The following is an 18323-nucleotide window of genomic DNA, read 5'->3' as shown; positions in this document are numbered from 1 at the left end:
ACGTGATACTTAAGGTTATGCATGTTTGCGGGAATTGAGTCATTTCAGAGAAAATTATTCCGGTCGGAAGCAGTGCATTTTTCTGCAACGGTGCATCGAAAGCTATCAGCCGTCTTCATTTTCTGTGTTTTCGTGCAACTACTTTGATATCCTTTCTTAACATTTCGGGCCACGATCTTCGTCGGTATATCCGTAATGTAATCGTTCATCGGACGGCCTCGGAATTGGCAATTAATCAGCTCCAGCGAATATCCATTAGACCCAACTACGCCGTAATAGATCTACGTTATTAGTCGTAACCATATAAGGTCATATAAGTACGATTCGTAGCGCTCGCCGACAAGGTACTCAACTCGAGTATTACGGCTCCCTTAAAAAGGGAGCCGCTATCGTTCGCTTTACATCGATGTAACGTATAAACGCGGAATATTGTGCTGTGAACGACCTAGCGTGATCTTTACGCGTACGGTCCGAAGAAAGTTCATAAATTACAGGAACCGTGAACGCGGGCACGGTGAAACGTTCGTAAATTTTCTAGAGGGTGCTCCGCCAAACTCGTGCTGGAATTTTTACCGGGACACAAGAGATGAAGTTTCCAGGGAAAAATCTATTTCTGTTGCAGTGCATGAGTGTCAGCGCGATGGATACTTCAAGAAATCGAACGTGGCTAAGAAGAATGGCCGGTCTCCTCTGGTTTGTCTTCTTATTCGTCGGAGCTTCGGCTGGAACTTTGGAGAAACTACACGAAGGTCAGTCGCTTACATCTGTTTCAAATTCCTTCGTCTTTATCGACATTCGCAACAAGACCCGCGATGTTGATGAAAAAACGCTGCGGCGACTCTCTGCTTTCGGAGCTTCCAGAAAAGTCGAACCGGACTGTACATTTCTTCTAAGATTATTATTCACGTACTTTTGTATTATGCACTCATGTTATTTCTTGTCAATCTTGTATATACAATAATGTCTCCCTAATTGATCCATAAAATTGATGTCCACAAAAATGGACAATTTTTGAAGGGGAGATACGATTGTTCGAGCCTTAAGGATCGTTTTTTATGGTTATCGATTGTCGAATAATCGTATCTTCTCTTCCAAAATTGTCCATTTTCGTGGACAATCTGAGCGTCAATTAGAGAGACATTACTGTATATACAAGATTAAATTATATAAAAGAAAATTATTATGTGGAAGATAATCATATGCGTTAGCGAGATAAGTACAGAAAGATAATTACAAGCTTCCGAGAGATAAATTTCGAAACATAATTATGAATTATTAATTACTCTTCTAGGCTGTTAAATTCCAAATTAAAAACAAAAACGCGGTTCATCCGACCACTTCGAAACGATAACGTTTGCTCCATATTTTCATGAAAATGCCTGGCCGTGCAGCTAATATTTTGCAGTCCCGTCGCACACCCATCAACTTCAATTCCGCGCTAATCGCGTTCGCGAAGCAGAGAATCGACTCTCTCCGACTTCCCGATCGAATTAATCTTGCAATAAAAATCGCCTGACTGCGTTTCACAGTCGCGCGACAGCGCGATCGCGTCGCCGTCATTTTTCCAGCGGCCGATCGAAGGCGGAGAGCGTGCAGCGAAAAGTCATTATCATTCTTGTCCTCGGCGCGGCTCCGTGCAGCAGCGTCGCTGACAGCGTTCGAGTGACGATGATAAATGTCTGTTTAATGTATTGAACGGCCCGCGAGATTTATTAGGTTTACAATGCCGGAAAATCGGACCACGGCGCGGCGTCAGCCGGCGGGCGCGTCATTAAAATCTTCCACGCGTTACCATCCGGTTACCCGACGCTCGATCCGCGATTCGCTTCGCGGCTCCCAAAGATCCGATGGATTTCGCTATCTTGAAAGCGATACCGGCGATACGGAGTTCAACGTGTAATCGTACAACTTTCGGTCTCTTTACCGCTCGCTTCGCTGCACCAACTGGAAAATGAAACCGCGTCGAATGTAAATTTCCAGATCGTACAAGCGGATTTTTGAACAGTCGCGTAAATTTATTCAACAACGAATCAATTTTTCTGGCTCTCTTCCGACCAATTAGACAAATTCATTATCGAATGAAATCAATAACGGTTGAATTCGTTCAATAATGAATGAACATGTCTGACTCTTTTCTGATCAATTAGACAAATTCATTATTGAATGAAATCAACCGTTACTGATCTCATTCAATAATGAATGAACATGTCTGACTCTTCTCGATAACGAATAAATTTATCTATGATTGCATAATGATCGAATAATGAATTTATCTGGCTGGCCAGGAAAGAGTGAAACAAGTTTCAACGCTCTTCTACGATCTAGAAACGCGCGTTCAACGCGATGCAATTTTTCTACTGGTGCAACGAAGCGAATAGCAAAGAAACCGAAAATTGTACGAGTACGGTAATGTCTCTCTAATTGACCCTCAGATTGTCCACAGAAATAGAGAAATTTGAGAAGAGGAGATACGATTATTCGAGCCTTGCGACTCGTATTTATAGTTACGAACTGTCAACAATTATGAAAACGAGCCGCAAGGCTCGAATAATCGTATCTCCTCTTCCCATATTGTCCATCTTTGTGGACAATCTGAGCGTCAATTAGAGAGACATTACTGTATTATGTACGTATATACGTTATCCACATATATGAGATTTACTTTATCAATCGCAGCTGTTAGCAGCTAATTCTTCTACTTCTTAAATGAATAAATAAAATCGGAATATACATTCTAAATTGGTAAAATCTTCATCTACGTATGTCACGCGTTTCATTTAATATACAATTTTGACAATTTGAATATCACTTTTTTTGGTCACATCTGTATTATTATTTATATTTTATTCTCTGAAACATCTTCAAATTAATAAATATTAAATATATTGTTCTTAGTGGATTCGTACAATTTTTTTTAATCGAAAAGAAAAGAAAAAAGTAAAACAGGAGAGAGCAGAAGAAATGAAGAAAAATTAGAACAAGAAAAAGGAAATTGGGAGCAAAGCAATGTACGAAGAATAAAAGAAAAGATACAAAATAATAAAGCAATAAAACTTTGCTAGTATAAGTAAAATAGAACTACTTTCACGTTGAGATATTATATTATTACATGTTATGTCAGCAAGATCATCAAATAAGTAAAATATAGAAATGCGAAAGTTTTTAAGAATTATGCTGCATTTTAACCTTTTAGGTACGGCTGAATTCTGCGCGAGGCTATTTCTCTGGACGGCAGAGTCTGATATGTACTGTACAGAGTGTCTGTATATTCTGTCTGTATATTGTTAAGATACAGTTATATTGTTAACAGTTATATCGTTAACAGTTATATTGTTAACAGTTATATTGTTAACAGTTACATTGTTAACAGTTATATTGTTAACAGTTATATTGTTAAGATAAGTCTGTATATGACTCGAATAATCGTATCTCCTCTTCCCAAATATCATATCATCATTAATTGCTTCAGCTCGTTCAAAGTGTTATAAATCATGACTTGTTTGAATACAAAAAGGCGTTGTATAAGGAAGCCTCTAGATTCATTTATTCAGAAATCTCTCGAGATAACGAAGAATCGAGTGTCGGATAATCGAGGCCCTGTGCTATACCTCGATACATTTTGCTATCCCGAGTACTCGTAAGGAGTTCGAACGTTGTTTATCGATTGCATTTAGCGCAAGCTTGATCCCACTATACAGGGGATATTCTTTGACACAGAATCGCCAGATAGCCTGGCGAGGCGACCGAAATCGTGCAGCTGGCTGAACGACCGGAGATAATCGTAAAAGAAGCGCCAAGAGCGAGGCGTCGACGTCGTCCTCGTCGTCGTTGTTCTCGTTCTCGTCGTCGTCGTCGTTGCCGTCGTCGTCGTCGTCGTCGAGCCACTTTAAGCCGTGTTCGTAATGCGATCGGCCGCCGCCCCTTCCGGCTGTCGTCGCTTCTTTCGTTTCTCGTTATCCTGATTTCACGTTGCCGCGAGCAAGACGCGGGAAACCGTCGACGCGCGACCGCAGACTCGCGCGCCTACAACACCATATGATTTAACCATAAATTCCATCTGCATAACAAGGCGTCGACGGCCCCTCATGAATAAAGTCATTCGTATTTCGATATTAATCACGCCTCGCCACACCATCCGGAACGACGAGTTTAGCCGTTCGTACGTCCCCTTCAACCACCGTCGACGGTTTCCACGCTCGTCGGCTCTCCTCGCCTAACTTTCCGCGAAGGTGCAGCTGGAAACGATCGATTGCTGTGCATTCTGGCGATTTTCCGACGCGCCGATCGCTCCCCGTTGAAATAATGGATGGTTCATCGGTGATTCATACAATTCAGCTTTGTTTCCTTTTGTTGATTTTTCAGGTGATTCCGAATAACTATCGCGAACTCTGTTCGGATCCAACGTAACGAAGATAATTGGTGGAAATAGAATACGACGGCTGACTCAGGGATTTCGACTAATTTAAATTTTCCGTCATTTTCACTTTTTCGAAAGATCGTCCACTTTAACTTGTAAAACTTTATAACTTTATGACTTTTATAACTTTAACTTATAAAACTCCTCCTATATTTTCTTTTCCATATCTACCATCGAAACGATAGATCTAGATTTTAGAATATACTTCGAGGTACACTTAATAGTCATTCTTAGAGTCCCCTATGTTTTAAATATACGGTTGTTATAATTCGTCTGCGGATCACTATGCGACCACTATGCAAAATAAAAATCGTTTGCAGCCGTTGCAGTATATAGGAGTCAAGTGCAACTTTGTCTTTCTTTTTTGCTAAATAATTTTACTCAGATGAAATTTACGACATTATCATTCCCAGTTTCTTTTAATCGTTTTACTATTTTTAAACGCACTTGTTCATATTTGTCATAATATGCGTAACATCGAATCGAATCATCTGTCAAATTTATTCATCGTTATCAAACGTCAACTGTCGGGTAACGTTTTCATTAACCGCATCCGGAGCGAATAATCCTGTTCACAATGTAGAAAAGTTGGTCAATATTTCACAGCATTCGACCGATATTTCTTTCGACCAGCTGTTAATAAGTCTGGCAAAGTTGGTCACTCGTTTGGAGCATTTGTCCCCGTTTATATCGTGGAGCAAACTGTGTTCGAAATCCTAGATCGAGTCTAATGCAACTGACCTTGCATAACAAGACTCCGCAGGGAAACAAAAATAGTCCGATGCACCGATCCTGTTTTTGTCGAGGCTGGCCTAATTAACTTACCGAAGCAACTTCACGGACCGGAAGCCGCGGCCCGGTTATACCCATCCCCACACGTGTGCTCACATGATTGCACGTACGACTGCCAGATAGGATCTGGAGGGCCTCGACGCGCCTAGGAACTCGATTAAAGTAATTTCTGCCAGGTTCCGAACTGGATCGGTGTATCAGGTGTACCGATCGTAATTAGGAGCATTTGGCGAAATGGATCGCGGGATCGGGACACGCTGGTTCTCCATACTGTAACCCGTTCGACGCGACCCGACCCGACCCGACCCGACCCGACCCGGCCCAACGTACAGTGAAACGAAACATCTATTTTCTTGGACATCGTCGGCATTGATTGTCGAAATTTTGTACTACAGTTTCAAAATCTTTAATTTCATTGTTCAACAACCGTGTAAAGTAAAAATCCATTGCACTCAATACTAGCATAATTCAATTCAGTTTCACTGAATACACTCCTTTAAGAAGTAGAAGAATTAGCTGTTAACAGCTGCGATTGATAAAGTAAACCTCATATATGTGGATAACGTATATACGTACATAATACAGTAATGTTTCTCTGATTGACGCTCAGATTTTCCACAAAAATGGACAATATGGGAAGAGGAGATATTCATAATGGGAAGAGGAGATATTTTCATAATTGTTGACAATTCGTAACTATAAAAACAAACTGCAAGGCTCGAATAATCGTATTTCCTCTTCCCAAATTGTCTATTTTTGTGCACAATCTGAGCCTCAGTTAGGGAGACATTACTGTATATGTATATTACATTTATCTTATTAATCGCAGGTATTAGCAGCTAAGTTTCCTGCCTCTCAATTTTCCTTTTCTTCTTCCATTTTCTTGTGTCTTCTTATGCTACGATCACTTATTCAAGATTTAATGAAGCTATAGCACAAAATTTCGACAATTGGCCGACGATGTCCAAGAAAATAGGTGTTCCGTTACACTGTGCGCCGCGACGCGGAGAGAACGAAACGGTTTTATCGAGTTTTCCAGGGAATTATCTATCGCGGTCGCGCTAGATAGAGTATCTGCGCCTTCCGGCCGATAGGTCCTCTTCTATCCTCTCTCCTTCCCTCTCTCTCTTCCTCTCTTCCTTCCTGTCTCTTTGCTCTCCTCTGTCTCGCAGAAGAGCTGCCTCTGCGCTCCCTCTCTCTCACGCTCTCTCTCTCTCTCTCTCTCTCTCTCTCTCTCTCTCTCTCTCTCTCTCTCTCTCTCTCTCTCTCTCTGTCTGCGAAAGCCAGCAAGCTCCGTTGCAACTTCCGACTGAATAAGCATCACCTCACTTCCGTTTCCGACGACGTACCCTTTGACGTAATACGCGCGTCTCTCTCGCCGCTGCTTTTGCACGTATCTACTTCCTCTTTGATACCTCCCTTTCCCTGCCTATCTCTTCTGCATTTCATTCTGCGGCCCGCTCGACCATTCCGTTCGGCGATACACTTTGTTTCAATATCTTTCTCAATCCGTTTGTTCCCGTTTATAAATATTCCTGGGCAAGTTTTGCTTGGCCAGCCGTGCGCGTGCCGGCAGAGCATTGAAGTTCCCCTTTCACGGACCGACGCGGGTGTACCAGCTGTCTTTGACAGCGAAGATGCCTCGCCGTGTACCCGGTCCTAGGTGTTCCGAGCCTTTTTTGCCGACTGCTTAACATTTATCGGCCTTCCTATTCTTTTTCGCTTTGTCGTTTGAAACGAATCTTCAATAAGGCCCTCCGGCTATCGATAACTGCAACGACGACGCAGGATTCCCGCCAATCGAAGTTAAGCGGGACGATCCCGAAAGCATTGCAAAGTCTTTTGTCCGATTGCACGGCCAACAATTCGACGAGGGGTATCGTTATCGCTAGCTTCGTGCGCTTCCAAGCAACGTGTCTCCGTCTTAGGCGATCATCATCGACGAAAACCGATTCATGATAAAAATACTTCATAAAGCATTTATTCGAATCCGATGCTGTTTCGTTTCTGTCCGGTTGTTCCGAAAACAATTTCGTGTTTTTACCAACGCAGCCATTGCTTCTGTAACTTCGCGAGAAAAAATCGAAGCGACTCGAACGAGCCCTCGAATTAAAGAGGAAGGTCCAAATTTCGCGATGCTGAGAACGGCATGCTCGAATACAATTTTTGCAGCTTCATAGATCGAGATATTGTACTCGGAGCCAAGCTACAGGCGCTGAAAGATTTCAGAGACTGCAGACTTTTTGGTCAAAAGTGTCAAAAAATCCTGACAAAACTGCGATTTCTGCGATGTTTAATTTATTGTAACTAACAACAACGTCAATCGATTTCGATCAAATTTTCAGCGGTCATATAAGTTACCGAGATCTACGAATGGCATCTTTTAAATTTTCGTTATAGGTTCAGATAAGAAAGTTAAAAAACCGAGAGTTTTTTTAATCGTTTTTTGTCATTCCAATTAACAGCAGAATTAAAAAAAGAAAGCATTTTACTCATTGTCTAGTACACTAGTGGTGTACGAACACTTTTGTAGGCTACTGTATATTGATTAAATATTGGGTTGGCAACTAAGTAATTGCCGATTTCAGTTATAGATGTCTCTCACTCTCATTTTTATGATATTCGTAAATGTTATATTATAAAATTATTATTATTATTATGTTATTTTTTATTATCCGTGAATGTTAGCAACTGGACGAATTGAATGCAGTGGTCAAGGAAAAGCGACCAGAATTGGTCAATCGTAAAAGTGTCATTTTCAGAGAGATGGTAAAAGGTCATTGAACAAAATGGGAAATACACACATTACAGATTAAACTTCATTCCAAGTAAAAAAATTTTTTATTTCATTGAACAAATCGGCAATTACTTAGTTGCCAACCCAATGGCTCGTAAATGTGACTTTACAATTCGAATGATCGTGAATTAAGAAATTAGTGAGCCGTCGTTTCGACGTGTTCCCTAAACCTAGTGTTAAGGATGGGTCAACGTTTCGACAACGGTGTTGCTCGGAGAACAACGGTGCCGTTAACAATTATCCTGGCCATGGCCCGGCCATTGTGTAGCTTTGGGATCATCTAACCTCGAGCCGCCGCAGGTACTGCTCGTGTCGTAGATGAAAAATAGCCCGCGATTATGCGGTATATAACGAGAAACATCGCGATGCATCAAACGACGTTAATCTCTTTCTGTCGCGAACGAGATTAGCGGGGCCGTTTTTGCGGCGCGGCGCGGGCAACAGCGCGACCACTACAGAGGCGTCCGATTTGGCTTTGTTTCTGTTTCTGCTTCTGTTTCGGTTTCGCTTCGCAACCGTTCCGCGTGTTCGCCGAGCCCGCTTCCGGTTTCCGGGAGACTTCCGGCTCGCTGGCGTCCGTGAAAAATTGCGCTCGTCCGACGATGGCTACTCGCTGAAGCGTTGCGCCGGCCGATGACGCAAGGCCACGATCAAATCTCGCTTCTTCTGGCCTTCTGTTCCATTTCTCTCCTCGCCCCGACCTTCCCCCCTCTCCCGCCACCGTTTCCGCATCCTTGGAACACGTGATCCACCTTTCCGGTCGAGACTTCGCCGTCTTTGCATCCGTCTTTCTTCTGCTCGCGTGCTCATCCTTCGCAGACATCCATCATCCGAGATGATTCAATCTGCCGAGATTGAACGGCCGGGTCTGGCGAGCTTCGTTTCGATGTCACAGATCGCGGCGACAACGGTGGTCCGTTCTATTAAAAATCTAAACGCCTTCACGACCGCGTCGAATACCTTAAAAATTTCATACAAATCGAAGTATTTTATTCGATGAAATTAAGATTACAAAGCAAATTCATGTGTCATCAATTACTTCGTCGGCATTCATACTTCTTGCAAATCCTTAATGAAGTTAAGAACTTACAATGACGTGAAAATTAATTTTTAGAAATTGAATTTTAAACGATTCTGTCAGCCACGTATGGCTGACGCGCCAGCCAAAGTGTTAAATGGGTTTGATTAAAACTTTAATTAGAAATTGCGTAAAACTCCAGGACAAGACTGATCGATGACAACAAAAAGAAGTAAGCAGAATGAGGGCCACGCGTTGCTTAGGCAATAGCGGGAGACTCTTTCCTATTCGGTCGATAAGCTACTTCATTTAAAACGAGGAGATCTGCCCATTCGATCGGCTTAGCGTTAATCGCTGATTAATCGTGCTTCAGTACCGAATCAGCTTGGCTGACAATAACGATCGCTTTAAAGCCGCAACTATGGACTCGGTCAAACTTGTACATCTTATAGCTTGTGCAGTAATGTCTCCCTAACTGACGCTCAGATTGCACTCAAAAATGGACAATATGGGCAAAGGAGATACGAATATTCGAACCTTGCAGCTCGTTTTTATAGTTGTTGACAACTCGTAACCATAAAAACGAACCGCAAGGCTCGAATAATCGTATCTCCTCTTCCCAAATTGTCCATTTTTGTGGACATTTATTGCGAATCTGGCCACCGCGGAGGTGGCGCAGATATGTTTCCTCGCCAATGTTGGCATACACAAGAAATTTAGTACCCACCCCCCGACGGAACACCTACGAGGGGTCCGAACGTGGGTAAATCGCCGCCTTCGCTCATCGTTCATTAGGCTGGGTACGGAAGACCCAGTCTTAACTCCGCGTCCGTGTAAGCAGTTTTGTGGTTTGCTTTGCCCCCAAAGTGCCACACGACAGCAATTGTACAGCGTGTCAGGCTAGGGGGCAATTTTTGTGGACAATCTGAGCGTTAATTAGAGAGACGTTACTGTAGTTCCAAACAACTGCACACTGCTCGCTACTTAATTCGACCGTATCTTCTACAGCCGGTTGCCGATTTATGTTGTCCAATTTGCGTTAACCAATTAGTTGTCTTCGGAATATCGTATCATGTTAATCGTGTAACGTTCGTGGAACCGAAAGAGATATCAAAGGAGCGCGCGTACCCGTCGTGGCGCAGTAGAATTTGAATCCGAAACGAAAGATACGGAAGAACGAGTAAATTAGTGTCGCGTTAACGGGTGCAGATAACGCAGCTCGGCCGGCGAAGATCGTAGAAATTTGATTAAACATGCTGCATCGTAAAACCAACTGCAGATTGTATGCGCAAATGCAAAGTGCATGTCGCCGGCGTCGTTTTTGCGAGCGCGAACCGAGTCGAGCCAACAACCGAAGCGTCCTCTTGCCAACGCTGTCTTTCGCTTCTTATCGCGCGGTCGTAAAGTGCATTCGCTCTTGATCATAGCACGTAACGAAAGCCGGATCTCGAATTATCAGAGTAACGCATTCCGCGATACTTTTGCGAGCCTCTCTTTCGCTGGAAGAATCTTATTAATCCGCGTCCGAGATATTCCAAATGGAAACACGAATCCAAACTTATCAGTACTAGCAGCGTAAAGATTACAGTGTGCATCGGTTAATAATTGAGACTTACGTTTCCTTGCGTTTACAATATTACCATTTAATCACCTCCTGGAGAACGCGAAGGTTTCAGTTTCCTTGTTCGAGCAGCGTAGAGGACTGTTATTGATAAATTGATTTTTCGGAACGACTTTAACAACCCGATGGTGATTCAATGTTAATTCTCTGATAAAATACTAGCATTGTTCTCAATTCTTTTAGATTTTGTGTTCAAGTTGTGTGTTGTTGTGAGAAAGAAAGTTATACTTATTGATTTCATTAAGGAAGTATATTAAGCCGGGCTGGGGAGAAATAGATTGTTGAAATAGTACAGTAACGTAAAAATGGACAATTTGGGAAGAGGACGATTATTTGAGCCCTACAACTCGAAATATAGTTGTTGACAATTCGTAACTATAAAAACGAACCGCAAGGTTCGAATAATCGTATCTCCTCTTTCCAAATTGTCCATTTTTATGGACAATCTGAGCGTCAATTAGAGAGACATTACTGTAAATGGACTACAAATATTTGCATCTTCTCGAGTAATACAGAATGGCGAATAACCTTCTTTTGTGAAATAATAATTACATGTAAATGTTACGTAGTTAAATATATTTGAAAATGCTATGTCCACACATGTAACAACTATTTCAAGGAAAGTTTATTTGCCAAATTCTGCATTACATGAGATGATACAAACTATTTCAAAAATCTATTTTTCCCCATCCCTGATAATAAGTAATGTTAAGCATATTTGCATAAGGCTATGCCTTATTAACGCTTCTCAGCGTTGAGAAGCAATCGAAGACACGGTTGTAACAACTAACTGTAAAAATTGATAGCAAATGGCCAGAGGGCGTTCCCTTTGAGGACAGCACAAGTTCCCATCATTAACGTGGAACACTTGCGGACACTGTCCTCCTCGATCCCCGTTTCATTCCACCGGGACCGCAATAACGTCTGGTCCGCCTTAGAAAAGAATCAATTTGCTCGCGTTTCAATTAGTAGCCGCAGGATTTTTCTTAATTCGTTGGACCCGAACGGATGGGGTTTATGCAAGTCGCCGGCCCCTGTTGTTCTCGGTGATTGGAATTCGCTTTTGTCGTTAAGCCAAATCGCGTTCCCAGATTGCCTCGTTACCCCGAGCTATTCCGGACACCTCGGGCCGGGTTCGGGCCAGGCCGGACACACAACCGCGAAAGAGGAGGGATCGGTTAAAGCCCGTATTGCGGAAGCCTCGTCCAATTATCAGCGTCTACGGGACTCAAAGCAGCCGAGTCGCTCCTTTATTTTGTTTACTGATAGCTGACAACGCCCTCGATACAACCTCCGCGGAGGCCAACACGCAGGCGTGCGACACCGAAACCGCCGAATTTTCGGTCCTCTGTGGCCACAGACGGAATCGATGCCCGTATTAATTCCGAAACGGAGACAATCTCCTGACCAGCGCCATCCATGCGACGAAGCTCCGATGGGAACGTGTTGCTCGTTCTAAATCCGCTGCTCTCCCTCTTCGAGGTGTTCGACTACGTGCTTCAAACATTCCAAAGATGTATTACAACGAGCCAATGAAACTTACGATTAGATTGCGGATTTTTATGCGAAGCAGAAATTGTCTGCTTTCGTCGCAGAATAGGGGAACTACGTAAACACGATTTCCTTTTGTGATTATTTTTGAGATAATTATATATATATATATAAGTATATAAATATAAATATATATAATATAATTAATAATATATATATATTAATATAATAATAATAATATATAATAATATATAATATATAATAATTATATATTAAATATATAAATATAATTATCTCAAAAATAATCATAAAAGGAAATCGTGTTTACGTAGTTCCCCTATTCTGCTGAAATATATCTTTGGAATGCATTTACAATGAATTAAAAATTGCATTAAAAATTAATGCATGACAGCAGAAACGTTCAAAAAATTTCAGGATACCTTCGAATTATTTCTAAAATATATATATATATAAATATTTATATAATTATAACACATATATATAAGCAGAAATTGTCTGCATTCGTCGCAGAATAGGGGAATAATTATCTCAAAAATAATCATAAAAGGAAATCATGTTTACGTAGTTCCCCTATTCTGCGACGAATGCAGACAATTTCTGCTTATATATATATATATATATTATAATTATATAAATATATATATTTTTTAAAAATAATTCGGAGGTATCCTGAAATTTTTTAAACGTTTCTGCTGTCATGCATTAATTTTTAATGCAATTTTCAATTCATTGTAAATGCATTCCAAAGATGTGAGGGCTCAGAAAGACTGGACTGAAAAATATCGACTGTCCTCTGGACCGACTCGGGTCTCTTATTTATATTACGTCCCCCAAAAAGGCCACGCCTGTTTTGGGGGACTCGCTGTCTTCTTTTGCCCCCGCTTAGTTTAGCGGGGGAGACAGCCATCGATGAACCCTCGCTGTAGGGGTGCGCTGGCCGTTCGGCCAGGCAGCGGTACGCGGCCGGCGGCTTTCTCCGCGACCAGGCATGCAGTACATCTGGCAGTGATAAAAAATAAAGAAACAAAGGAATTTCCGGTTCTTGCAAACGTCAAGGACGTTTTCTCTCCGTCGACCCCTTGACATCTGCAAGCGGACAGTTTTATGGTTATTACGGTCGCCGGCCGTGTGCCGCTACATCACCCCCTTGCCAGTGATTGACCAATCGCGATACAATTCTTATTTCTACAACAAAAACAAAAACAAAAACTTGCCCTGCGACATGCCATACGACGGTATATGCGATACTCGCTACATCCCACTCTCTCACTCATTCATAATAGTATCTTATTTTTGCAATCTGCAATCTATCCGGAAACCTCACTCGTCTTCCTGAACGTGTAGTTCGCACCTCTTGTTCCGGAGCAGACACTGTCGGTTCTGACCGCGGTAACTGCATTGTTTGAGTCGCTTCATTATCAACGGCATCATTAATAACGTACGCCGGCTTTAATCTATCAATACTAACATTAACAGGTTTATCCTTAATATTTATCACAAAGTTTTTTGGGCCCCGGGATATGACCTCGAATGGTCCATCGTACGGTGGCTCCAATAAAGTTCGTACTTTATCATTCCGGATAAACACTTTTTCACACACTGTTAAGTCTTTATATACAAAAATCCGCTGCGCATTGTGGTGACTACCTGCGGCTGGGGTGATCCCCCGGAAATGCTGACGTAGTTCCTCGGCAAAATTGGAAACGTCATACTCGCCTTCTATTTGACGCGGTGCTAGGAACTCACCAGGTAGACGCAACGTCTCCCCATAGACAAGTTCTGCTGCCGTTGATTTGGTGTCCTCCTTCCAGGCTGCGCGTAAACCCAGCAATATGGTAGGAAGGACCCTCGTCCATTGAACGTCTTGGTGGCAACGAATGGCAGCCTTCAACTGTCGATGGAAACGCTCCACCATGCCGTTCGCCGCTGGGTGGTATGCTGTTGTCCTTAAATGTGTTGTCCCTGTTAACTCGTTCAAATGCTTGAACAAGGACGATTCAAATTGTCTTCCTTGGTCGGTTGTTACTCTAAGAGGGGTCCCAAATCGAGCAATCCATCCCTCGTAGAACGCTCGTGCCACCGTTTGTGCTTCCTGATTTATCATCGGGAACGCCTCCGGCCACCGGGTATACCGGTCCACGCAGGTCAAACAATACCTATGACCTTCCGACATGGGCAACACTACAATGTCAATATGCACATGTTCGAACCTTTCCGACGGCGCAAACTTTCCGAGCGGCGAATGTACATGCCTGGACACTTTTGAACGCTGGCAAGCGACGCACGCTCGCGCCCAACGCTTACTGTCCGTTTTTATTGACGGCCATACATATCGTTCCGTCATTAATTTCGCCGTCGCCTTAATACCGGGATGTGCAAGTCTGTGCACCGTATCGAACGCCGCGCGGCGGAATGTTCCGGTGACAAATGGCCTCGCAATGCTCGTCGACACATCACACCATACAAAACTGTTTGACCCAGGAATTCGCATTTTTCGTAGCACTAGAGCACTCGCACACTCGCCTCGCACGTAGGCCGAGAGTTCGCTATCGGTGTCTTGTGCCTTCGCCAATTCTTCGTAATCGAGAAGTTCTTCCACTTCTTCGATCCTGGATAACGCGTCGGCAATAATATTGTCTTTTCCGGCAACGTGACGGATGTCGGTAGAAAATTGACTTATAAAATCTAGGTACCGGAATTGCCTCGGCGAGCACTTCTCCGGTTTTTGGCGAAACGCAAACGTTATCGGTTTGTGATCGGTGAATATAACAAACGCACGTCCTTCCACCATATACCGAAATTGCTTAATTGCTAAATATATAGCTAATAGCTCGCGATCGTAGGCCCCGTAATTCGACTCCGCCGCGCTGAGTTTTTTTGAAAAAAAACCTATCGGTTCCCAACCGTTCCCGGTGTCCTGTTGTAAAACCGCGCCAACCGCGAAGTCTGAGGCATCGCAGGTAAGCGCAAGGGGGGCGCCAATCTGCGGGTGCGCCAGCAAGGTGGCCTGTGCCAAGGCTCTTTTTGACTCCTCAAACGCTACTACCGCCTCTGCATTCCAATGAATCGGTGTGCGACCCTTCGCGTTACCTGACAGCAAGTTATTCATTGCTGCCTGCACCTGTGCAGCCCTAGGTATGAATCGTCTGTAAAAGTTCATCATACCTAAAAACTGCCTCAGCTGTTTGGCTGTAACCGGTTGGGGGTATTCTACGATCGCGCGCACCTTACGTTCTAGAGGTTTTGTGCCCTTATGTGATACCGAATAACCTAAAAATTCTACCTCGGGTTTTCCGAACGTGCACTTGCCCGGGTTAACTACTATACCGTACGACTTCAGCCTATTAAATAAAATGTTCAAATGTTCGAGGTGTTGCGCTTCGGATTCCGACGCCACGATGATATCGTCTATATACGCGTACACGAAATCTAGTCCTCGAAGCACCTCATCGATAAATCTTTGAAAAGTCTGTGCCGCGTTGCGTAACCCGAACGGCATCCCCGGAAATTCGAACAGCCCGAATGGCGTCGTAACCGCCGTCTTAAACACATCTTCGGGCGCAACCGGAATCTGATTGTACGCACGCACTAAGTCTATCGTTGAAAACACCTTTTTTCCGAATAAGTTTTGCGCAAAGTCTTCAATATGCTTTACCGGGTACCTATCCGGAACTGTGCGGTCGTTGAGTGCCCGGTAATCTCCGCACGGTCTCCACTCGCCTGATTCCTTCTTTGGCACCACATGTAAAGGAGATGACCAGCTGCTTTCGGACGGCCTCGCAATCCCCAGCTTCACCATTTCGTCGAACTCCTTCTTCGCTGCCCTGAGTCGATCCGGTGCCAACCTCCTTGGTCTGCAACTAACCGGTTGACCTGGCGATGTCCGGATATAATGTACCGTTGTATGCTTTTTTCTAACAGTCGGGATACCCTCTGGTCTCGTGATTTCGGGAAATTTCTGCAACAGCTCCAAGTATATGGAATCCCCCGAAACCGTTTTCACGCTGGGAATGTCGCTAGCACTTCTACCTACCGGTTGCCCGGGCACTGACAACGAAGTTATATTGTCTATCAACCGGCGATTCCGAATGTCTACCAGTAAACCATAATGGTACAAAAAGTCTACGCCGATAATTGGCTTAGATACACTGGCTACCACAAACCTCCACGTAAACTCGCGACGTAACCCAAAGTCCAACGTCAACGTGGTTGTACCGAACGTTGTAATTTCGGACCCATTTGCCGCGAACAACACATAATCCGATTTCTTCCCGGGGCCACGAATCATGGATCGTGGGTACACGCAAAGGTCGGCTCCTGTATCGACCAGGAATTGCGTTCTAGTCGTCTTGTCGGTCACAAATAGACGGCGCGGCATCGGGCTCAAGTCATCTGCCGTCATCAACGACTGCCCGGTTCGTTTCCCTGCATCGAGTTCCAATTGCACGGTGGAATACATCGATTCGCACTCGCTCCCCAACGCCAATGGTAAAAACATTTACCCTGCCTCTGTTCCGTGCGTCTTTGCGACACGGAGCGTTGACGGGGCTCCCGACGGGCAGGCGATCGGGGGCGATACCGGCGATCGAAACGCGAAGAACGTTCATTCTCAATCAACTCGTGTCGGATCGCCGCAATCTCCTGCTGGAACGACAGGCTGATTTGCGCCATTTTTAAATTTATGAGTGCCTCAAGGTCTTGAGGCGCGTTGCTCGGTGCCGCGGCTGCTGCAGTAGATGCCGACGCCTCCGCTACCTGAGTTCGGGGGCCCATCGTCTCGGCTATCGCATCTGCCAGGTCAGCCACCTTATCCATCTCCGCGTCCTTCTGGGTCGCTAAGATTACCTGCATACTATTAGGCAACCTACCCATCCACAGCGTACGCAAAACACTATCTGACACGTTGTTGCCAGCCAGTCCGCGCAAGTGTCGCAGAAATTGAGACGGCTTCCTGTCTCCAATTTCCTCCGATTCCAGCAAACGTCGCGTTTTTTGCTCTTGCGACGAACTGAGCCTTCGAATGAGTTCCGTTTTTAACCTCTGGTACTGTCCAGTATTTGGCGGGTTCATTATAATGTCGCGGACTTCCGCGGCGTACACAGGATTCAATGCTCCTAACACATACCCGAATTTTGTGGCTTCGGTCGTAATACCCGATGCCTCGAAGCTGCGTTCGACCATCCCAAACCACATTTCTGGGTCCGACGCACAGAATTCGGGCATCCGAACGGCCACTCGCGACACAGATGCTTCCGCGGACGCGCCTCGCGGGTACGACGCACCCTCGTTAGGGGTAGCCATTACTAACTTTATCTGTTTATCAAAGTACCTTATACACCGTTATTCGTGCGATCACGTCGGGGTCACCAATTGAGGGCTCAGAAAGACTGGACTGAAAAATATCGACTGTCCTCTGGACCGACTCGGGTCTCTTATTTATATTACGTCCCCCAAAAAGGCCACGCCTGTTTTGGGGGACTCGCTGTCTTCTTTTGCCCCCGCTTAGTTTAGCGGGGGAGACAGCCATCGATGAACCCTCGCTGTAGGGGTGCGCTGGCCGTTCGGCCAGGCAGCGGTACGCGGCCGGCGGCTTTCTCCGCGACCAGGCATGCAGTACATCTGGCAGTGATAAAAAATAAAGAAACAAAGGAATTTCCGGTTCTTGCAAACGTCAAGGACGTTTTCTCTCCGTCGACCCCTTGACATCTGCAAGCGGACAGTTTTATGGTTATTACGGTCGCCGGCCGTGTGCCGCTACAGATGTATTACAGCGAGCCAATGAAACTTACGATTAGATTGTGAACTTTTAGGCAAAGCAGAAATTGTCTGCATACGTAAACACGATTTTCTTTTGTGATTATTTTTGAGGGTTAGGAATAATCCGACGGTATACTTAAATTTTTTAAACGTTTCCGCTGTCTTGCATTCATTTTTAATGCATTGTAAATGCATAAAATTCGCTGTTCGTTTGCGATCTTGTTTTGAAGTTATCAATATAGCGGCACGCCTAAATCAAGAAACAGAGAAGATAATGACTAGAATGTCATCCGACTACAATTCCACAGAATCAACTATGGTCAGTTTAACAGTCTACACAAAATATTTCTGAATAAAATTAGATTTAGCGGGACTCTAAATTTAGTCGCTTCCCTTCTTCATTTTAGGA

At 44.1% G+C, this 18323-nt stretch overlaps 1 protein-coding gene across 1 annotated transcript in view; it reads left to right on the top strand.

The window, feature by feature from the left end:
* The first annotated feature begins 627 nt into the window (after positions 1-627).
* Positions 628-18323, top strand: part of Sema2a (Semaphorin 2a) — a 489458-nt gene continuing 471762 nt past the window's right edge. The window contains exon 1 of the mRNA XM_033466751.2: positions 628-749. Within this exon, the coding sequence (XP_033322642.2) occupies positions 641-749 (109 nt within the window). The 5' untranslated portion in view covers positions 628-640. The remainder of the gene's footprint in view (positions 750-18323) is intronic.

This window comes from Megalopta genalis, chromosome 4, assembly GCF_051020955.1.
Source record: "Megalopta genalis isolate 19385.01 chromosome 4, iyMegGena1_principal, whole genome shotgun sequence".
NCBI classification, from domain to species: Eukaryota; Metazoa; Arthropoda; class Insecta; order Hymenoptera; family Halictidae; genus Megalopta; species Megalopta genalis.
This window is presented reverse-complemented; position numbering and strand designations above follow the sequence as displayed.